Source organism: Vicugna pacos, chromosome 4, assembly GCF_048564905.1.
Source record: "Vicugna pacos chromosome 4, VicPac4, whole genome shotgun sequence".
Classification (NCBI taxonomy): Eukaryota; Metazoa; Chordata; class Mammalia; order Artiodactyla; family Camelidae; genus Vicugna; species Vicugna pacos.
In genome coordinates, this window is record NC_132990.1 from 64310187 (window position 1) to 64330541 (window position 20355).

The 20355-nt window shown below is 43.1% G+C and overlaps 1 protein-coding gene across 3 annotated transcripts in view; it reads right to left on the reverse strand.

Moving 5' to 3' along the window:
- ASTN2 (astrotactin 2) overlaps window positions 1-20355 on the reverse strand; it is an 801670-nt gene that overhangs the window by 473823 nt on the left and 307492 nt on the right. For all 3 annotated transcript variants that reach the window (XM_031677473.2, XM_072960007.1, XM_031677480.2), the window contains one exon: window positions 1889-2035. In XM_031677473.2, coding sequence (XP_031533333.2) covers window positions 1889-2035 — 147 coding nt within the window. The remainder of the gene's footprint in view (window positions 1-1888; window positions 2036-20355) is intronic.

Sequence of the window (20355 nt, forward strand, 5' to 3'; positions counted from 1 at the left end):
TTGTTCATCCTTCCAAACTATCACAAGAGTTTTGCAGTTTTCTTTGGTGATCCCTTGATATTAATATTTCCCTCCTATGTGCTATCTGAAAATCTAACAAATATGGAATTGTAGGCTTCACAATAATCCTACGAGATAGGTATTATTATCATTCTCATTTTATAGATTCAGAGACTGAGTCTCAAAGAGGTAAGTAATTTACTTGGCTACAGAAGACGCAGATAACAGGACAAGCATTTGAATTCATGTTTGTATTATTCTATAGCCTCTCTTAGCCATAAAATCATTTATCATGACCTTGAGCATATTACTTAGCCCCTCAGAAGCTCCATTTCTACATTTATAAAAATAAATGTTCAAAATGTGTATGTCTCTAAAATCTATCATTCTACAGTTAACGAGTAATGACTGGTGAGAACAAAAGGAAAGGTCACATGACTTCAATAATGGTTAAAATTTGTCCTATTGGTTTTCCAGCTTCATTGTTCATCACTCTTACTCTCCCATCCTCATGTTCCAGCCACATCTAGGTTCTGATAGTTCTTCCAGTTCCGAGCTCCAGGAGCCTACACAACCAGTGCCTTGCTGCTTCAGTAAATTTTGCTCCTTCTGCCTCTCTCCTTGATGCCCCTGCCATCCCATACTCACGTGTTTTCCTGTCTTGTGTGCACATATGATTTGTTAGGGATGCACTAAAAGTCTTAGGTCAAAAAATCAATTTTTATATATATATAAAAATGAGAAATACTGAACTTATTTGTAGTTCAACTGAAAAGCAAGTAAGGGTTGGTTCACTATGGTGAAATAGGATCAATTACAACATGCTTTAATAGAGTCTGGGTGTTTCAGAAAAAGAAGGTGAATGTTCCACTCTGGACAGAACATACTGAAGAGGCTGGTGCTAAGTTATAAACACTGTAACTTAAAAAATGGAGATAAAATTAAATTATGTTGAGATAAGGCTGAAAAAATAGAGTTAGGATCTCAAAAACATTCAATACATATCCAGTTGGAAAAAATTTTAAAAATAATGGTACTAATATGGTGTGAGAAGTCAGAAGGGTGGTTATCTCTGGGAGGGCATTCGCTGGGAGGGAGTGTAAGGAAGCTGAAGGGGCTTGAAATGCTTTATGGTTTGATCTAGATGAACTCATGTAAAAAGTCATTAAGCTGCATACTTAATATGTCTTCTTTTTTGTATTTATGATAACTTTCAATACATTTGAAAATAATAATGCCAAGCATTTGGACAAGCATTCTGGGAAACAGGCGCCATCACATCTTGGTGGAATATGTAAACTGGAACAATTTTCTGGAGGGCACTTTAGCCATAGATACCAAGCACCTTAATCAGCTTCTTCGACAATGCTTTGCGAATGAGTATAGTGACTACAGTAACTCATTAATTCAAATTAATTGGGTGAAGAGTAAATGTAGGATATAACATGCTTGTAAAGTGCATTTATAGGGAATGAGATATGAGTATAACCCAGGACAGTCAGGAAATTCCAACAAAGCTCATGCAATCCTCTCTGTCATATTTTTTTAATTCACAAAGACTATTTTTTGGGGGTTATTTTTAGTCAGGGATAGCATGATAAGAAACAGTGGGTTCCCTGAAGTAGCTCAGTCTTTCTGTACCCACATTTGAATTCTTTCTTTATTAACAAACCTTATCCTTGCCCATGGAATAAAAGCAGTCTTTCGTTCCATTCAAATAATCCAGGATTCTAAACGATAAGAAACTCTTCCAAGGTCTTTGGATGTTCTTTTTTTGGGGGGGGGGGTAACATAATTCTAAGTGAGGACCACAATTAAGGAACATTCAACCAGACAAGGATGCAAGGTGCCAAGCAGGTGTGGGGCATCTCTGATGCTCAGCTCTTACCGTCTGCAATGAAGTGCTCCGGCACATGCAGAGTCACCTTCACAGTGAGTGGACAGGACATCTGACTGCCACACACCATGGCCAGGATGCAGGAGCTCACAGCAATCAGAGTCAGGGCCGTCTTGTTCACTGGACTTTTCAGCAAACCTAGTAAAACAAACACCACACAAAGACGTATCAGTCACGTCAGAAATAGGAATAGCATGGAATCTGGGACTCCTGTTCCTTTTCCAAGCTGGAAAAAGAAACCGTATTTTCCAACCTCTGTGCCTGTGATGATATCTCAATGACCCCTTTTTGGGTCTTGGTTTAAAATCTCTGCAAAATCCCTTTTGGTTTAAATGAAAGAAACAAACTTTCTGAAAATTGTGGCATTTCTCCCCTCTCCCCTCTCAATTAGCCTGGTCGTTCTTGATAATAATTAAATGGTATTAAACTCTCTGCTCACTTTAGAAGCAGGTGAGAAGATACCATGTTGCTGAATTCATGGGGCCTAGGGAAATGAGCATGGGCTTTGCAGTCTGACAATCCCGAGTTCAAATTTGGGCTTCAGTCCTCATTAACTTATGACCTGTTTCATTCTCTGAGCCTCAGTCTTCTTATGTGTCTGATGAAGATAATAATAGACATCACTATTCTGATGATTACGTAGCATATGTATAAGGGTTTCACAGACTGTAGGAGGCTGATCAATTCAAATGAATTTCCCAAGCATGTACAGATGACCAACTATGTGAGACACACATGGAGCAGAATAAGAATAGTTTTTGCTGTTCAGGAATTTACAAGTTGGGGGGCAAAGACAGGTTTATTCATAGCTAATTAGAATCCAAGGCAAGTTGTGTTAAGAGAAAGTAGAGAGGACACAGGATGGGGAGGGAAGTTTTGCCAAAGAAAATTAAAGGCAATTTCACGGATGCAGCAGAATGAGTAGATTGGATCTGCATGGCAAAGAGAGTGCTGGACCAGCAAAGAAATTCTATGCACTGCATTCTGAGCCCCTACTGGGTTTCATTCTTTAGGCTTTGCTGTTCACATCTAATTTCAGGGCTTTGATTACCATTTTTAGAGCAATGCTTCCCAAATTTCTATTACCTACTATGCTCTTATTTTGAGCAAACCTTTATGTCCAAACCTTCTGCACATCTCTCTATGAAAAGCCCATGAGCCTGACAAAACAACATGTTCAAAAGCAGACACATTATCTTCTACTTATGGCCTCCTCCTCCTCTTTCTCCTGGGCTCCCCAAAGTATTGGAAGCACCGCCATTTGAACTGGCCAGAAACCTAGATGTATCTTTCAGCCTCCTGTTTTCCTCCTTTACAGCATCGAAACAGCATGCAGTCCTAGGTGCTCCATGTCCTTAGCATTTTCACCTCTTTCTTTTCCCTCATCTCTTCTATCGTCTGTTTGCTTGTGAGATAAGGGAAGTGTGGGCACAGCTCATCTCACTTTGTGATGGAACCCCTTGAGCTGTTATCCAGCATCTGGCCGCAGGATGCCGTCCATGCTGATTAGCCTGGCATCTGAGGCCTTCGTGGTGGGTCCCTGTACTTAGACCTCCTGTTACTCTCTCCTACCCAGCCCAGGGGCTGGCAGGGCTGCATTACTACAGAGCTGCCACAGAAAGTGCCCTTTATCATGTTACTGTTAGCACAGGACTTATTTCTTTTGCATAGACATCCACTTGTTTCTTTGTCTCCCATCACTCACTGAGATTAATGGTATATGCAAATTCCTTTCTCTCTGGGAAGACAAATCGCCTGCATGCGTTGTCTTTCTTAAAATCTCATTCAGACACTAGAGTCTAGTAATTAAACAATAAACTCCTTGAGGGCAGGCATTGCATCTTTTGCCCAACATTGTATCCTGATGCCTAGCATAGCATCTGGCACATGTTAGCATCTCAGCAAATGCATCAGAACTTCCAGAAATGAGAATAACAATATTAGCAACCAGGCACAGGCACTGATCTATCAAAAAGCATGTCAACCACACACAACCAACATTGCCAGACTGGTGGATCCTAATGGGACAAGAGCCCATGACAGCCCACTTTGGGATTTTTTTTTGATAGATATCTATTTCTCTTAATAAACAGTGAGCTGCTTGAAGGAAGGGATCCCATCTTCACCATCTTTATGTCTCTCCTGCCAAGTTCACTGCCTGGAACCTAGAAATTGATTAAATTAAGAATAGGGGCTTTGTCTTTATTGCCACTCTTAGAACAAGGTATAGCATATGGCAGGAGCAATTCATATATCTGTGGTTGTTATCGTTGGTGAATATTAGTTAAATGGTAGAGCAGTTAAAATAAAAAGATGGCTCTGGTGTCAGGGGATGGAAAATCCCTAAACTTAAAATGACCACATAAAAAAAGGAACACATTTTCTCTCTCATCTGGGAGCCACAAGAAGCTATTTCAGACTCTGATAATATCAACAGTTTCAAAACTAAATGGCATAAGCAAGCTAATATCAATGTTTTCTACTAGAAGGGATATAGACGAGGGGTTGGTGCCTCGCATAGGTCTTTTCTTAAAAAATCAACACATTACTTTCAGCTTAGATCTTTAAAAATCCCCGCCCCCCTGCCCTGGTTAACAGTTGGCAGCAGTACCAAGTTTCCATTTCAGATTCTACAGAGGCTGTTCTGAGGGAAAGAATATGCAAAAATGAGTCCAGCACGAACAAACTCTTGGGAAGGTGAACTGGGTCTAGAGCATGAGATGTGAAAGGTAGAGGCACCTGGCAGTGGGGAGGTGGATGCCCTGGATGCGTGTGTCCAAGAAGTGCATCTCTCAGACTGGCCCATGCAGCAGCATGAAACGGATGTGACCAAGGCATTTCTTTCACCAATTAAGCAACCACCAGAAATACCACCCAGGCTCCACAGGGCTGAGTTCTGGTCGAGGGTTGAGGAGCAGGAATAGGAGTGCTCACACTAGCTCCCCGGGTTCGTGCTGGGCTAATTGCATCCCCTACATCACTTAAACCTTCACAGTAGCCCAGGGCCTTGAACAGTCAATGGGGTGGGCAGTAAAGTCATATCTGCTTTTTGACCCTTCATTTCCTCATCTGGAGAATAGGACTAAAATGATGTATCCTTCAAGAGTGTTGTTAAACGTTAATGAGACAACAAATGTCAAATGCCAAGCAGTTTCTGGTGCATGGTAGGCCCTTGGTAAATGGTCTTTTGCAAGCCAGATATTGGTATTTAACTCACAATTGATGGCAGAAACCAGGACGTATTTACCTCTTTGTCCAACACATTATCAGAACATACTAAGAATTGAATTATTCTTTACAGAAACTGAAGACACAAGGAGTGGATAGGGAGGGAGTGGAAGAGAGAATGCAAATAAACAGCATCCTGGGGGAGCCATTCACGCAGAAGATGCCTGAAACACCACTGCTGTCTCTGAAGTTCAGGAAAAAGAAAGCACACAGGTCAAGTCTGCACTCAGACCAGATGCCCATGGAGCAGCCACTAGGGCTTGGGGGTTTCCATGGCAACTGGATTTGGCAGAAAACTTCACAGTGGGACTCAAAGAGAGGTGACTTTTTAAGAGTTTCTGGCCTAGGGAACTGATCACGAGCAATAAGCTTGGATGAGGGGCTGTAGATAGTGGCAAGGTAGAAATTATCTATCCTATAATACCCAATCCCTCCTCCCCCAGGCTCCGTACTGCCTTGCAGGAAGCAGAGACAGGGAGGAGAACCTTCGTTTATTGGCTACTTAGTATGATATAGGCACCATGCCTAACATTTTCACTCATCCAATCATCTACCCAACAAACTTTTATTGATCATCAGTTCTTCCCCAACACTGTCCACACTGCTCTAGGCACAGGGAAAGGAATAGTTAACAAAACAGCCAATGTCCTTGAAGCTTACAGTTTAAAGGAGGAGAATTATTTCATTTAGTTCTTACAGCAAACTGCTACTATCTCTGTTTTGCACAGGAACAGAGGGACAAAGCAATAAAATGACTTGTCTAAGGTCACTCAATCTGTATGTGGCAGAGTCAGGATTAGAACTGGTTCTTTCCATTCTCTCCCCCATGTCATACTACCTTCCACTTCACCACAGAATAAGGGTCCAAGGATAGCATCATGTAACTGTGGAAAGACCATGGCCTTTGGAGCCAGACACGCCTATGTTTAAATTCTGGCTTGGCCACAAAATCTTGTGTGACACTTATCAATTCACCTAAGAAGACAAAATGTCTCCATCTGAAAAAATGGGAACGGTTGTCTTCTTTCACAGCTGATGTGAAGACAAAATAAGATAATGCATGTAATTGGTAAAAAAAACCCAAAACTCAATAAATGATAGTTCCAGATCATAATAAGAGCATCCGCCAATGGCCAGGGTCACAGTTATCCCTGGTTCACATCCCAGTTTGCAGTTCCCTCCCCATCACTTGTAAGGGAGTGAGCTGCGCTGTGGGAATGAAATTTCACCAGGGCATATCGATTGCTGGAACTGGAGAAAGTTAATAATCTAATTTTGCTTTCATTTCCCCTCCCTCTTACCCCCAACTCCTCTCATGGCAGCAGAGAATGGCATAAAATGCATTGCTTGAGAAATTCACCCGGAAATAACTCAGCATTGTTGATCCATGCGCTGCCTATAATTTGGGGTTTGATTGATTCTCAGTTTGGAAATGCCAGGTTGAGAGAGGAAAATCAAATTTAAGTTAAATTTGGAATTGAATCAATCACATTTTACAATGAAGAAAATAGATCTTACCCCATCAGACCACTGTGTATGGAAAACTTAAAGCTGCTATGCTCCCAATGATTCTTCCTCCTGGTATCCTCAGGGGACAAGAGACTAGGTTGTAAACTGAGAAATCATTTCTTTCTTTAAATAGCATATGGAATTGAGGTGAGGGACAGGGATTCTAGGAACCCAGGACATTAGGGTGGAAGAGCCCAAGAGGAAGAAAGGGCACTTAGAACAAAAGAAAGCGGTTGGGTTTAGGTTCTGGACATAGAGATTTAAATCCAAACTCTTCCCTTTAGTAGCTTCTGACTTTTGGCAAGTTACATACACTCTCAGAGCCTCAGTGTTCTAATGTATAAAATGGAAATGATAACCCCTAACTGGGAGACACGCTGTGCGGATTAAATGAGATGACATTTATAACAAGAAGCACACACACTCAGGGATCTATACATGCTCTTGGTATCATCCCTTTCAACTCGATTCCTCAAAACCCCACTGCCCAACACTGCATCTACATTGATATCAAGAGGACATGTGGTAATTTGGCTCAGGTGGAAATTCTGGCTTTTACACTCAGCTGCTGGCCCCCATGGACAAGTCACCTTACTTCTCTAAGCCTTAATGCCCTGATCTGGGAATTAACTCATCCAATAAGAAGTTTTGTAATGTGCATCTACTGTGTGCTGGACCTCATTTTTTGTGCCCTCCTGTTATTTCCAGTGTCTATAAGCATGTCTGAATATATTACGTGCTCAGTAATAATGAATGAATGAATGTTTAAATGCTGTCCCCCATTCTACCAAGAGGCGTCAGTGTCGGAATATTGTTATTGGTTCATTTCTAGTCAAATGCATTCATTCATTTTCTTTGGCAAGGACTGGTCCTCACCCAGCCAGAAACTATACAAAAAGCCCCTGAAAGGCCGCTCTTCTCCTACACATCAGGGTGAGCACTACAGATTGGAGGTGTGCCCCGTTAACCTCACTGAGCATCTCATGGGACTCCTGCCACACATGAGCTCCAGCCCCTCTGTGTTTCTCCGTGTATTTCTGGAAACTAAAATTGGGACACGCATCTGACAAGTTCAAGTGTCACACTGGAGGCAGGAGGAAAGAAGATTTGAAAGTGGGTCTTCCTCAGAACTCTGGGGAAGGCAGCCCTCTTTCTTTAGCCAGCCTCCAGTCAGAATTCTGCGCACACTACTTCAATGTGACATGTCAATATGGGACATCCTTTTCCCAGTCTTGTCCACCAGGGGCCAGGTCTCTCCTCATCTTCCACCAACCCCCGCCTTTGCCATGAACTAGTTTCTTGTGTTCTCCGACTCCCTGACCTTGGCGCTCTCAAATCCGTAGTGTCCTTTAAATCATCTGTAATCCCCCCAAATCTCCCATTTTTCATAGTGTTTTCCATTGTAAGATCTGTGTGGGTGTTCATCCAGCCTTTGCATACTTCCTGAGACAGCAAACTCAACCCCTGTGGAGCAGCGATTCTGCTCTGAGACAATTGGACTACACAGTCCCAGACTCTCACTCTGTGAGCCAGCTTCTGCTGTCCACATCGAACAGGGTGCATCCAATACCTCCTCCTCCCGGCAGCTATTTTAGTTAGTTAAAGATGGCAGTGTAGTTTCCTTGAGCCTTCTTTCCTCCAAACCAAATATTGCTGGCTTCACTTTATTTCTCTAAAGTAATATTTTGAGTCTCTTGAATATATTTTGTATAGACTTGCTTTTTCTACAACAGCTTTCCTAGCAAAGAATGTTGTCACCATCATCATCATATTTAACATTTGTAAAAAACAGTTATGTGCCAGACAATATAATTGAACATTTTTCATGTAATATCTCACGTACTCTTCACAGAAACTTCATGCCATGCTGCCTACTACCACCCACATTTTACACGAGGAAACTGACTGAGGCCACCACTTGCTAAAGGCCATGCAGCTCAAAGACAATAGGGCTGAACTTTTTAGAAAATTGATTTCAGAGTCCAAGTTCTTAATCAGTACCCTCCATAACTTTGCTATCAATATGCTAGATGTGGCCTGAACAGAGAAGGATCAACTCTTTCAATCTGCTTACAGACCTCAGCTCGCCCTGTGGACCTGTGGTGACAGATGGGCTCATAGTGGCCTCACTCCCCACCTGTGTTGACCATAGGTCTTCCAAGGAACTGCCTGGCACCACCAGAGGGAACTTCACAAGGAGGGCAGATGGTGAAAGGGGTGAGCTGGATGGCTATTTCTCTCCTCTCTGCGCCCCAGAAAACAGTTCTGTTGAGCTACCTGGGGCCAATTACGACCCTGCAAGGCCAGTGGGGAACACCTTTGACTAGCTCTGCCCCACAGATAAGCAGAGTGTCTGTAATGCAGGCTTAGAACACTCTGTTGAAGATAAAGGCACTGACAGCAGACAAATAGCTAGCTCTGTAGATTTCTCTGTGGCTGTTGCAGACACCTGTTCCTGGAAGTATGAAGGTAACTTTAAGATGATGACAACAGAGGTGGTGACAATGGTGTTGGTGATGCAGATGGCACAGATGTCATCCTTTTTTCAGTTCTTTTTTTTAAAATTTTACCTTTTATTAAAGTGTAGCTGATTTACAATGTTAGTTTCAGGTATACGGCAAAGCAATTCAGCTATACATATGCATATTTTTCAGATTCCTTTCTATTATAGGTTATTACAAGAAGCTGAATATAGCTCCCTGTGCTATATAGTAGGACCTTGTTTTTTATCTTCTTTATTCAGTCATCTGTCAATGGACATTTAGGCAGTTCCTGTTAGTTTACAAATTACTCACAAGTATCTCGTTCACTTTTCACCATCCTCTGTAGTGGGTACTGCTATTATCTCCAGGATACACATAAGAAATCAGAGGCTTCATGGCGAATTCATGTTTCAGCACTGGGGGAATAACTGGTCCTGGGAACCACATCTCCTAACTCACAGCCTGGTGCTCTTTCCACGACACTGGATCCAGGTCTCACTGGCGAGGAGTGAAGACAGGATTAGAATCTATGCCCCAATTTCAGGATCCACTGATCACACTATTGTATCCAAAGGCCCCAAAGAGCCAGTGCAGTATCTCCCACAAAACAAAATGTATCTTGAAAAGGAAAAAAAAAAAATCTTCTTCAAAAAATTCTGGGAATGCTACATTCCATATTCACCTCTTAAAGTGCTCGGGTACATATCTAGTATTACAATCTCTGAAAAGGCCTGCACTAAATCCCCTTTAGCAGAATTTCACTTGATCTTTTCCAGAAGTATTGATATATTGCAGAACTCTTATTCTACAGAACAAAGCAGGGAAAATAATGAGCTAGTTTAAAAATTTATACAGAGGTTGGTGTTATCAGTATCGGCTGTTCCTAATAATTAACTGTTGCTCTTATGCCAGCATTGTGTTAAAGATTTCATGTACATCTGCCTAAACTTCTCAACAGCCTTGCAAGGTAGAAATTACTACCTCTACCTATAAATGGGAAACCAAGACGTACCCACTGGGAAGTGACAGAGGATAGTTTCATAGTCACTCTTGTAGGACTCCAATGTCTTCTGGTTCCCAAGTGTTAGAAGAAAACATAGTCTTGCATTAAACTTAAGAGATACCTTCACCCCATGTTCACAGCAACATTATTTACCATGGCAGAGACATGGAAACAACCTCAGTGTCCATCCACAGATAAATGGATAAAGAAGTTTATGAAATACACACACACACATACACACCCACACACACAGAATATTATTTAGCCATTAAAAATAAGGAAATTCTGCCACTTGTAACAACATGGATGGACTGGACCCTGAGAGCATAATGCTAAGTGAAATAAGTCAGAGAAAGATAAATACTGTGAGATCTCAATTATCCACAGAATTAAAAAAAAACCTATAGAAAAAGAGATCAGATTTGTGGAAGAAGGTGGTCAAAAAGCACAAACTTCCAGTTATAAGAAAAATAAGCACTAGGGATACAATACAGTTAACCTTGCTGTATGATATATACGAAAGTACTGAAGGGAACTCCTAAGAGTGCTCATCGCATGGAAAACACATTCTTCTTTTTTTGCTTTTGCTTTTTATTGTATCTATTTGAGATGATGGATGCTAACTAAACTTATTGGTAATCATTTTACAAAATATGTTAACTCAAACCATTATGTTTTACACCTTAAACTTATACCATGATGTATGTTAATTATATCTCAATTAAAACTGAAGAAAAAATTTAAAGGAAAATGGATTTGAGTCACAGGAAAATCTATGCAAGGAAGGAAAAGAGGCAGGTACAACAGGCCAGTTTAGAAGGTTAAACACTATTCAACTGGAATTTAACTGGCTGATGGAATGCATAAGGGAAAAGAAAAAGATGCTGTACTCAATAGATGAAATTGCAGCGTGCAAATGAGAAACCATGGAGATGATTCAAAAGAGATAAAGTTCTACAAAGGCTCAGACATACATGGGAAAGAAGGAGGAAGAGAAGGTCACACTTGAATTTCAGATTCATAGGTGATCATCAGCTGGTACTGACTTATAAAACTAAAAATAAATAATAATAAGGCACTGGCACTTGATCTCTGGGTTCACCCTCTTAGACTGTGGGCTGTTGGCTGCATCACCACCGTCAGCCCACATCGCTGATGGAAAGGGGAGTGGCAAAGAAGAGTGGGGACCAAGTAGTGGGTGCAAAGGGGCAGAGCAAAAAGCAGCTACAAGTTTCCATGGCTACCAAGGAAAATCAGAGCCAGTCACGTCCCATCTTCATCAAAGGCACATTTCTAGCTGCTTTTTGCTCAGAGCTTGCCAAAAAGGGCACTGTTCCATTCTCCTACAAGATGTCACTGGACTTGGGTTCAACGTCTGTGAAAGCAGAAGAAGAGGAATGCTATTTATTGTATTTAATATTGACTAGGTCTGCTGTGGTGCCTTTTACCACAAGAAACTCTTTTATGCCACACGTCTACTGTCAACTCTAGGCAACACTGCTGTTATTTGACATTGGAGGAAATGGAAACTGAGAGATTTTAATGGACTTGCCCGAAAGTTCAGAACTAGCAAGGGGCAGAGATGGAATAAGAACCAAGACCGACTGACCTGCAAACTCAGTGTTTCCTCCACTGCATCACATGGCCTCTAAAGGAAGGAGGCTTCCTCAGTCTCCCTGTCCCTTCCCCCTCACCTCTTTCTCCTGATTCTCAGACTGTATCTGAGAAATCATAAGAAATAAGGCTTGGACTGATGTTCCACACACTCTCTGCTGCAGTTAGATTTCCCTGTCCGCTCCCTTGTAACAGGCTGCATGCTTTCCCCACACCTACGTGTTGTCCTTCCTACCTTCCTCGAAAAGTCAAAGGTAGAACAACTTCTCAAGAGAAGAGAATTCCCATCTCTTGGAAGTCTGCCCTAATTATTGCAACTCACAGGAACACTGTATTCCTCTTAACTCCTGCCACATGCATCATCCATTCCAACTTGAGTCACGGGATCACAGAATCATAGAAGACTAAATGGGCTTTGACCCTAACGTACCATATGATACGGGTGGTTTCCTACAATGTCATCCAACCATGGTCATCCAACCTGCGTTTGCACATCATCTAAACTGGGAGCTTGTTAGCTCAAAAGAAAACTCACTTAACTGCTGTTGCTGCTGATAATCTTTTCTTTTAAAGCATTTACTTTGTGTGATATGTTATGCCAAATATTTTACAGATATTACTTTATTCAATCTATCATTAACTTTTGTTAGCTCCTCATTTTACAAATAAGGAAACTGAGTCCAGCCCAAGCCTGGAAGGCTATTGAGCCCCAAAGCCAGAATTCAAATCCAGATCTAGATCCCAAAGCTGTTAACAAGTGTACTGTGTAGTCCTCCTTCATTGTTAGCCTGCAGGCTGAGGACTAGGTCGATCTGAAACAAAAATCTACTCCTAGAGTGGTAACCAGATGAACATGGTCCTGTCCTCAAGACTTCCACAGACCAGTCTCCATCCCTCCTCTCCAAGGCAGCCCTTTGGTTCTGAAGTTGGAAAAGAGGTTCCCTATTCTTTTGTTCCAAAAACATATTCTGTCATTAGACTCCCATATGCAGGAAACAATCATGTAGCCAAGAAGCAGCTGCAGGAATAGCTTTAGATCAGTTAGTCTAACCCAGGAGGCTAAAGGTTAGAAGGACAACAGCCTTGCCCAAAGTCACATTGCCCACAGCCAGACCTAGAACCCATCTGTCCCAGCTCCCACAATGATGTTTCTCCGTTCTCCACTTGGGATAGCTGTTGTCTTTTCCTAAGTTAATCGATATCTCCTGGAACAAAATTAGTCCATCTTATACCTCTCTTGTTCCCTGTGGCACTGGACGTGGTAGCCCATGTATGAAGGTATGTTAGGTGGGCTCACCTAGTATAATTTGGTCAATGTCAACACACAATCAAAATGAACCATACCCAAATATCTCCACAAAACAACCTCAACAGATTGGTGCAAAGTCCAAAGCACGGTAGAGTCAAGTAATGGTAGGAACGCGGACTTTGGAGTTAGAGAAATTTGCCTCATTGTTTTCTGGTTAACCTTCAGCAAGTCGCATTATCCTAATCCATAAAATGTGAATGACATCTCCTCGACAGGGTCATTAGAAAGATTAAATAGGAAAATATATATTGCATAGTACATGCTTGATGCATAATATCTTTTATCATCATCATTATCATCATCATCATTCAAAAGAAGACCAATAAATGCAGAGACTGACCTTTGAATCTAGAAAACTATCTGTATAAATTTAGAATGGGTCAGAAGTGAAAGAAAGACCAGGCGGCTGGAAGGATAGTGAGTTTCCACTAAGAGGAGGTTCAGACACACGCACAGTGCCTACTACGTGCTAAGCCTCTGCTGGGCCCTTTGTGCCCATCACTCAGTTTGCTCTTCGTAACAACCTTTGGCTCCCCAGTTTATGGAGCAGGAAAGTGGAGCTCAGGGAGAAGGAATGGTTCGCCCAAGGCCATATGCCTAGTAAGCTGCAGAGCAGGTAATGTAAGTCAGGTCTGTGACAGTCTAAATAAGACACAGATAAGTGGCCCATTATCTGAAGAGAGTAACCAGGGCTGGACTGGAGACCATGCCAGGGCAGGACACCAGATGAAGGACATGGGACATTTAGCCTTGAAACAAGGAAGACTCAGGCAGAGGGGCCTCTTGATGGGAATGTTGTGGAAGACATACAAACGTAGAAAAAGGGAAAGGACACAGATATTTTGCACGAGCAACTACTGTGAACCAATGCTCAGTGCTTGACTTGACTTTTTTTCACTGAGTCCTAAAGACAACCCTCTGATTAAGTATCATGATCTCCATTTTATAAAGGAGGAAAATGAAGCTCCGAGAGACCAAACACTTGTCCCAGGCTGCACGGTCAGAGGCAGAGCTGGGATTCAGCCTAGGTCTTCTTGACCCCAGCAACATCTTTGCTTTTCATACCAGGGCCTGTTTACCATCAGGTTCTTTGCAGGTCTAAGAGCCTAGAAGAAGCTTTCGCCTGAGGAGAGGATTCTCAAACCAAGGGTCTTGCGCAGCACCTGAAACCTCACTCCTATAAAGGAAGGCACCGGGGTCCCCTAGGGGACAGAGGATGCTGCCATGTCCTGGGTGCGGGAGTTTGGCTGCTAAGCACCTGGGAATGTGATTAACGTAAACACACCAGTCTCTAGCCCTTTAAATACAGGGGCATTTCCCACCCTGGTTTTCCAATCCATTGCCTCCTCTTCAGACCACTAACATTTCAGCAAAAGCACGTTGCATTGTGTTTAAATAGCCATTCAGAGATAGACAGCTCTGCCTTTAGACCTTTGAGGAGGGAATATAAAAGAGGATAAAAGAAGAAGAAGAAAAAAAAAAGACAGGAGAAAATGTTCCTGTAAAGCACTTCTGCCCAAACACATTTCCATACAGAGGCCTCTACCCATTTCAGGCTGACATTCTGGGCGCAAACCTTTCAAACCCGCTGGCTGAAATACGACGCGTCCAAAAGAACAAGTAGTCCTAGCCCAAGGGCCACGCTAGACCCACATTCTGCCTCATCCTTTAGTGTCAAGGATGTGCCTGGGGGGCTGTGCAAAGAGTTCTGTTCTGGAGTCAAGAGACCAAACCTGAGTACTGGGTCTGCCGTTATTCACTGTGCAACCTTCAGAAAATCCCTCCCCACCTCTGCACTTCTGTCTCCCTGCCTATAACAGGAGGAAACGCATTCATTCAACAAATATTTATCGAGAGTCTGTTCTCCACTGAGCTCTTTGCTGTGAGCTGGGGATTCAGAGAATCAGAGCTTTCAAGGGTCTCAATGCCCAGCAGGGTAACGGGTCCCTGAACAGAGAAAGCAATGCAAGGGGATCACCACGGCGGCAGAGGTCAGTGCAGAGGAGGGGACCCTAATCCAGGCTGGGAGGTCAGAGGACCATGCCTGAGAGTTGAGGCTTGTCATGTGAGAGAGTTAGCCAAGTAGAAAAACAGGACATGTGGTCCAGGAGAATGGAACAGCAAGGATGAACAGGGCATTGCACATAAACTGGAGATGTGGGAGCAACAGGTACCTGTAGCATAAAGCAGGCAGAAATGGACAGGGAGGTAGGTAGAGAACATCACAGAAAGGAAGTCATGGTCCACTGCCAGGAGAGTGGGCTTTGACCAAGAAGATGTCTCCAGTCCTTTCAGGCCAGCCCTCCCAGCACCATACAAACCTGAAACACATACCCATTCATTCACTTTGTCAACAAAGATGTGCTCGGTGTCTACCAGTGCCTGATGCTGTGTTGGGTGCTGGGGATGCGACAGGGCCTTCATCATCCCAAGGGGAGGGATCCAAAGACCTTGTGACAAAGGATGAGATCTACAACTGTACCTCTGGAGTGGAGGACAAGGAGAGGCCCTGGGTTAGAGCGCAAACCTTATTCTACAAAGTCACAGTGTATTACCAGCAGAGGGTGTTCACACAGAGGAGGCTGAAAAACACCCTGGATAGAATCTGAGAACCTGAAGCTTGGTGATGAACCATTCTTCAAGTCTATGGACACAAACAAGCATGAGTCACCTGAAATGAAAGAAAGATCTGGTCCAGAGAAAAGAAAAGAGGGCAGCGGAACAAGGTAGGCAGCTTCTAGAGTGGCTCCCGATGGCCCTCGCCTCCTGTCATTCACACCCTGGTGTACATCTCTCCCCGACAGACTTGCTGCCATCAAATGAAATGTCACTTCCAAGAGTGGGGTACAGAAGACTGACTTCCTCTTTCCTTACATTCTCTGGCTGTTTCTTGCTCTGGTGAAGCCAGATGCCACATCGTGAACTGCCCTGTAGAGTGGCCCATGTGACAAGGAACTGAGGGTTGCCTCTGGCTAACAGCCCTCATGGAACAGACTCCTGCACTGACCTCATGAGGAGCCTGGGAAGCAGATCATTCCCCAGTGGAGCCTTGAGAGAGAGCCCTGTTGACCACGTCACTGTAATCTCGTGAGACACCCTGAGCTGGAGGACCAGTTATGTGGTGTCCAGATCCCTGACTCAAAGAAATGTTTGTTGAGGTAATAAATGTTGGTTATGATAATAAATAAGGTGATGCCTGTTTGCTGTTTTAACCTGCTCCTGCTGGGATAATTTATTATACATGAACAGATAACTAATTCTGGGATCCACCCGAATGAATGACAGAGAGGCTGAGAAGTCCTTCTCCCTAGCACCCCTCAGGGCCCTTCAAGTTTAGAAGAGACCTCCCTTCATTGAAAAGAGGTTCCCTGAGCACTTGGTGTGTACGCCGCCCTGGACAAGTCAGAGGACTCACCAAGGAGCCAGACACAGCCCAGATCTGGAGGGGCATAGGTAAGCGAGAAGGTTGGGGGAAGATACAATTACACGGTACCTGGAAAACTGCTTGGTTGCTTTACTGAACACTTCACAACCTGGTAAGAGCCAAGAAGAAGGAGCCAATAAAGTCTGCTTGACAAAATCAGGGCTGGCTTCACAGTGAAGGAAGAAGTTCCTTCTATCTCTATAAAGGCATCTCTCTCTCTGTGTCTCTCTTTATCTCTGTCTCTTTCTCCCTCCCTATGTTCACACATTGATCCCAGAAGCTGGTGAAGTGGAAGGCTTGTAAGCTTTGCAATCAGACAAATTAAGCTTGAAAACCCAACTCAATAATTTCCCAACACTGAACTTAGGAAGTCAATAAAACAGAATAGTTAAGAACATAGCCCTTAAGTCCCCCCAGAGCTGGAATCAAGCACCAGCACCGCCCATTACTAGCTGAAGTTGCTGGTATATATAATCTGGTCTTTCTAAGTTTCACTGCCCCATTTATCAAACAGGAAGAATTAAAATGCATGCTTCATAAGATAACTTGAGCTCAAGCGAGAAGTTTCCAGCACAGTGGCTGATAATGAGAAAGGCTCAATGATTGTTAGCGAGTAACGCTGGGGAAGTTACTTAACTTCTTGATGTCTCTTGATGCATGGGAAGTTCTCGGCACGTTGTTCAGTGTTTACGCTGTTCTTAGCTGCTCTACCTATAAATACCATCAGCGGTGGCCCTGGACCTAGTGATTTGTCATGGTTCCTCCTAGACTAAGGGCTGGCTGGCAATGATGCATTCAAGACATACATCCTTGTGTATTTATTAAAATGCTCCCTACCCCACCCCTAGGGGCACTTAGTTCCTTGTGCTGGATGGAAGGACACAGATTATTTCTGCAGCAGGAGCTGTGCAGAGGCATCACTCAGGTAGAGGTGGCAGGGATACGGTAGTAGCAGTTCCCTAAGTAACTGTAACTCAGGTGCGACACACACCTGGAGCTTCCGGCGGGTACTGTTAGATTTATGGGACAGCAGTGATAGTAATGACGTTAGTGCTTATTTATTTATAAAATGCCCACATCTGAACATCCTAAAGAGCTAAAATAGAAGCCCCACTCAATTTTATAGAAATCTATGTACATGTGGGGGGGGGGTGAATCTATATATGAGTGTATGAGAACAGCAATGAGGATGTAGGAATGTTTAGAGCAGAAGTAACAGCAGCCCTGGGAATCATAACCATGAATTTCTTCTTCCACTTCAATCGTCAACCAGGGCCAGCGTTACCAATGCTGCTTTCCCCTTGGTTTTCCGGTAGTCAGCAGCTCAAAGAATGAAAAATACCATTGCAAAAGTCAGTAGAGTCCAAATTCCCAGATTCACCAGTTTCTGGTGACACGATGCTCATTTCTGTTTTGCAGTATCTGGTTCCTCAAATGATATAATGGGCATAATGCCTTGGTTGGTCCAACTCAAAGTCTAGTGTGGGAGACACAGACTCCCTCCCTGCTTCTCTCCCTTCCTTCTTATTTTAAACTACAAAGGACAGGATATATCCAAAGTTCACTGTTTTTTACAGACTAATCCCCCACTGGCTACTTGCAGTTATTTAGCAAAATCCTATAACTAGGGAGAGAAGGAGGTAGAACCTGCCATTCCCACCAGGTGATTCCACCTTCCTCAAGGGCATGGACCCTGCCTTATACTCTGCACCACACGACCTGGTACTGAGTAGTAGTTAAATTAATATTTGGTTCATGAATAAATGGATAAGTGAATGAACAGAAGATTCTGCAACCAATGACTTGTTTTAGAGAGAAGCAGCAGCCTTCATGAGAACCTTCCACAAGGGGAAATAAAATCTAGGCATTACCTCTTTGGTGAAGAGAATGAGGTGAGAATGAGTTTCAGCTGAGGTATCACTTTGCCTCCCAATAAAAGTAATAATAGCTACATGGGTAAGCACTTAACTCTGTGCTGAGTCCTGGGTGAAGGGCTTTACATGGAGTTACCTCATTCACTCCTTATAACACTCCATGATGGAGTCACTGGTACTACAGCCATTCGATAAAGGAAAAAAATAAGTCTGTAAATGCAATTGCCTACCTAAGATCACAGAGCTAATAAAACTGAAACAGAAGATGGCCCACCCCACAGAACAGCCACCAAAACTCTCTGCCACATTGCCTCCTAGGTGACAGCCTTCTGACCCATCAAAGGAGACGTTCCAAGACCAACATGGTTACCCTTCCAGCACCGCTAGGCACAAGGAGCCAAGACAGGAACAGACGTGGCCCCCACTCCCCTGAATTTTTCAGTCTGGTGGGGGTGGGAATTTATAGATGTGAATATATCATTCACACTCTGATTCATGCTAGAGTGGAGAACAGGGTGGGATGAAGGACCTCATTTAGAAAGGGAGAGTTAAGTCCAGTCCTGATGGTGGGAAGGAAGAGTGTTTTAAGCAGCAGGTCAGATTTTCCAGGGTATCATGAAAGGGAAAAAGTGATGAGTGACAGGAGATGAGGCTGGACAGGTGGGCAGGGACATGCAAGGCTTTGAAGGCCAAATTAAGGAGTTTGCTGTTAACTGTAATAGAGCAGGAGAACCACCAAAGGGTACCAAGAAGGAGGGGGTGTGATGAGATTATGCTGCTCAATCTGACTGCTGTGGGGAGAGGGCAGTCACAACCAGAGTGTGACATGACTTGATTATAGTGGCAACACTGGGGGTGGAGAAACGTCATCAAACACAAAGCACATCTGGAGGACAGAGTTGCTGGCTTGTGATGGAGCAGATCTCCTGGGAAGTGGAAAGCGGCGGGGGTAAGTAGGGTTTTGACATCTACACCCAAACTCTAGTCCCAGGCAGAATTTCTTCAACAGGTCATCTCATTGTCTCAGAGAAGTGCAGATAAGCACACAGAATCTCCTATTAAGAGGATGCTGTGTCCTTAATTCAGGGCTGAAGACAGTATTTCCCACCCTCCTCTCCAGCTTGACTATTTATGTATCATTCAATTGCTTGTCTACTCTTTAATCGACAACTATGTACCGAATTTCTGTATTTCCTCTTTGGGAAAAACTGTGCAGGCACTGGAGATACAGAGGAAGACAAGATAGCAATTCCTAGTAGATACATCCCGGGCTTGTCAGTGGGACTGGAGCAATGGCATAACGAAACTGGCTCCAGTTGGCTTACAAGAGAATAATACTTAGGGCTTAAATACTCAGGGATGCTGCTCGGTGGTTATTAAATCTATGACTCGAAACTGAACATGGTAGGAAAATATACACCATAGAAACAGGCAAGTGCTATAAATAAGGCTTTTTAGATTTTTTTTTTTCTTCAGAGAGCCAGCCTGCCAGGACACTACTGGGTTGGACCAGATTGCCTCAAAGGGGCTGACAGTCAGAGGGTTCCTCTTCTAAATTCAGATAAGTCAAAAGTATGTACAGAAATTTAGGTCACACTTACAAAGTACACACCCATCCTTTTTAAAGAACTCTTAAGCATTTCAGGGCCAGATCATAGATTTTGGAGTCAGACGGACCCACACTTGTATCCTGCTGCCAACACTTGCAATGAATGATATGCATTATCAATATTGTTCTTTTTTCCCTATTATTTTCTAGTCTTCCCTCTCAACCATTTCACTCTCAATTTTCCTTAGAAGCATCCAGCCTTAACTTACACCCTCACGAGAACAACTCTCAATGCAATCCATTCCATCTCTAATCAGCTCTGGGTATAAGAAAGATCTTTCTTAAACAGAAAACTGTAATTTCTACCAATAGTATTCACTTATTTAATAATATGCTATGCACATATTTGCTACATCCACCTTAAATTATTCAAGTGTCATCAAGGGTACAGAGCATAACAATCAA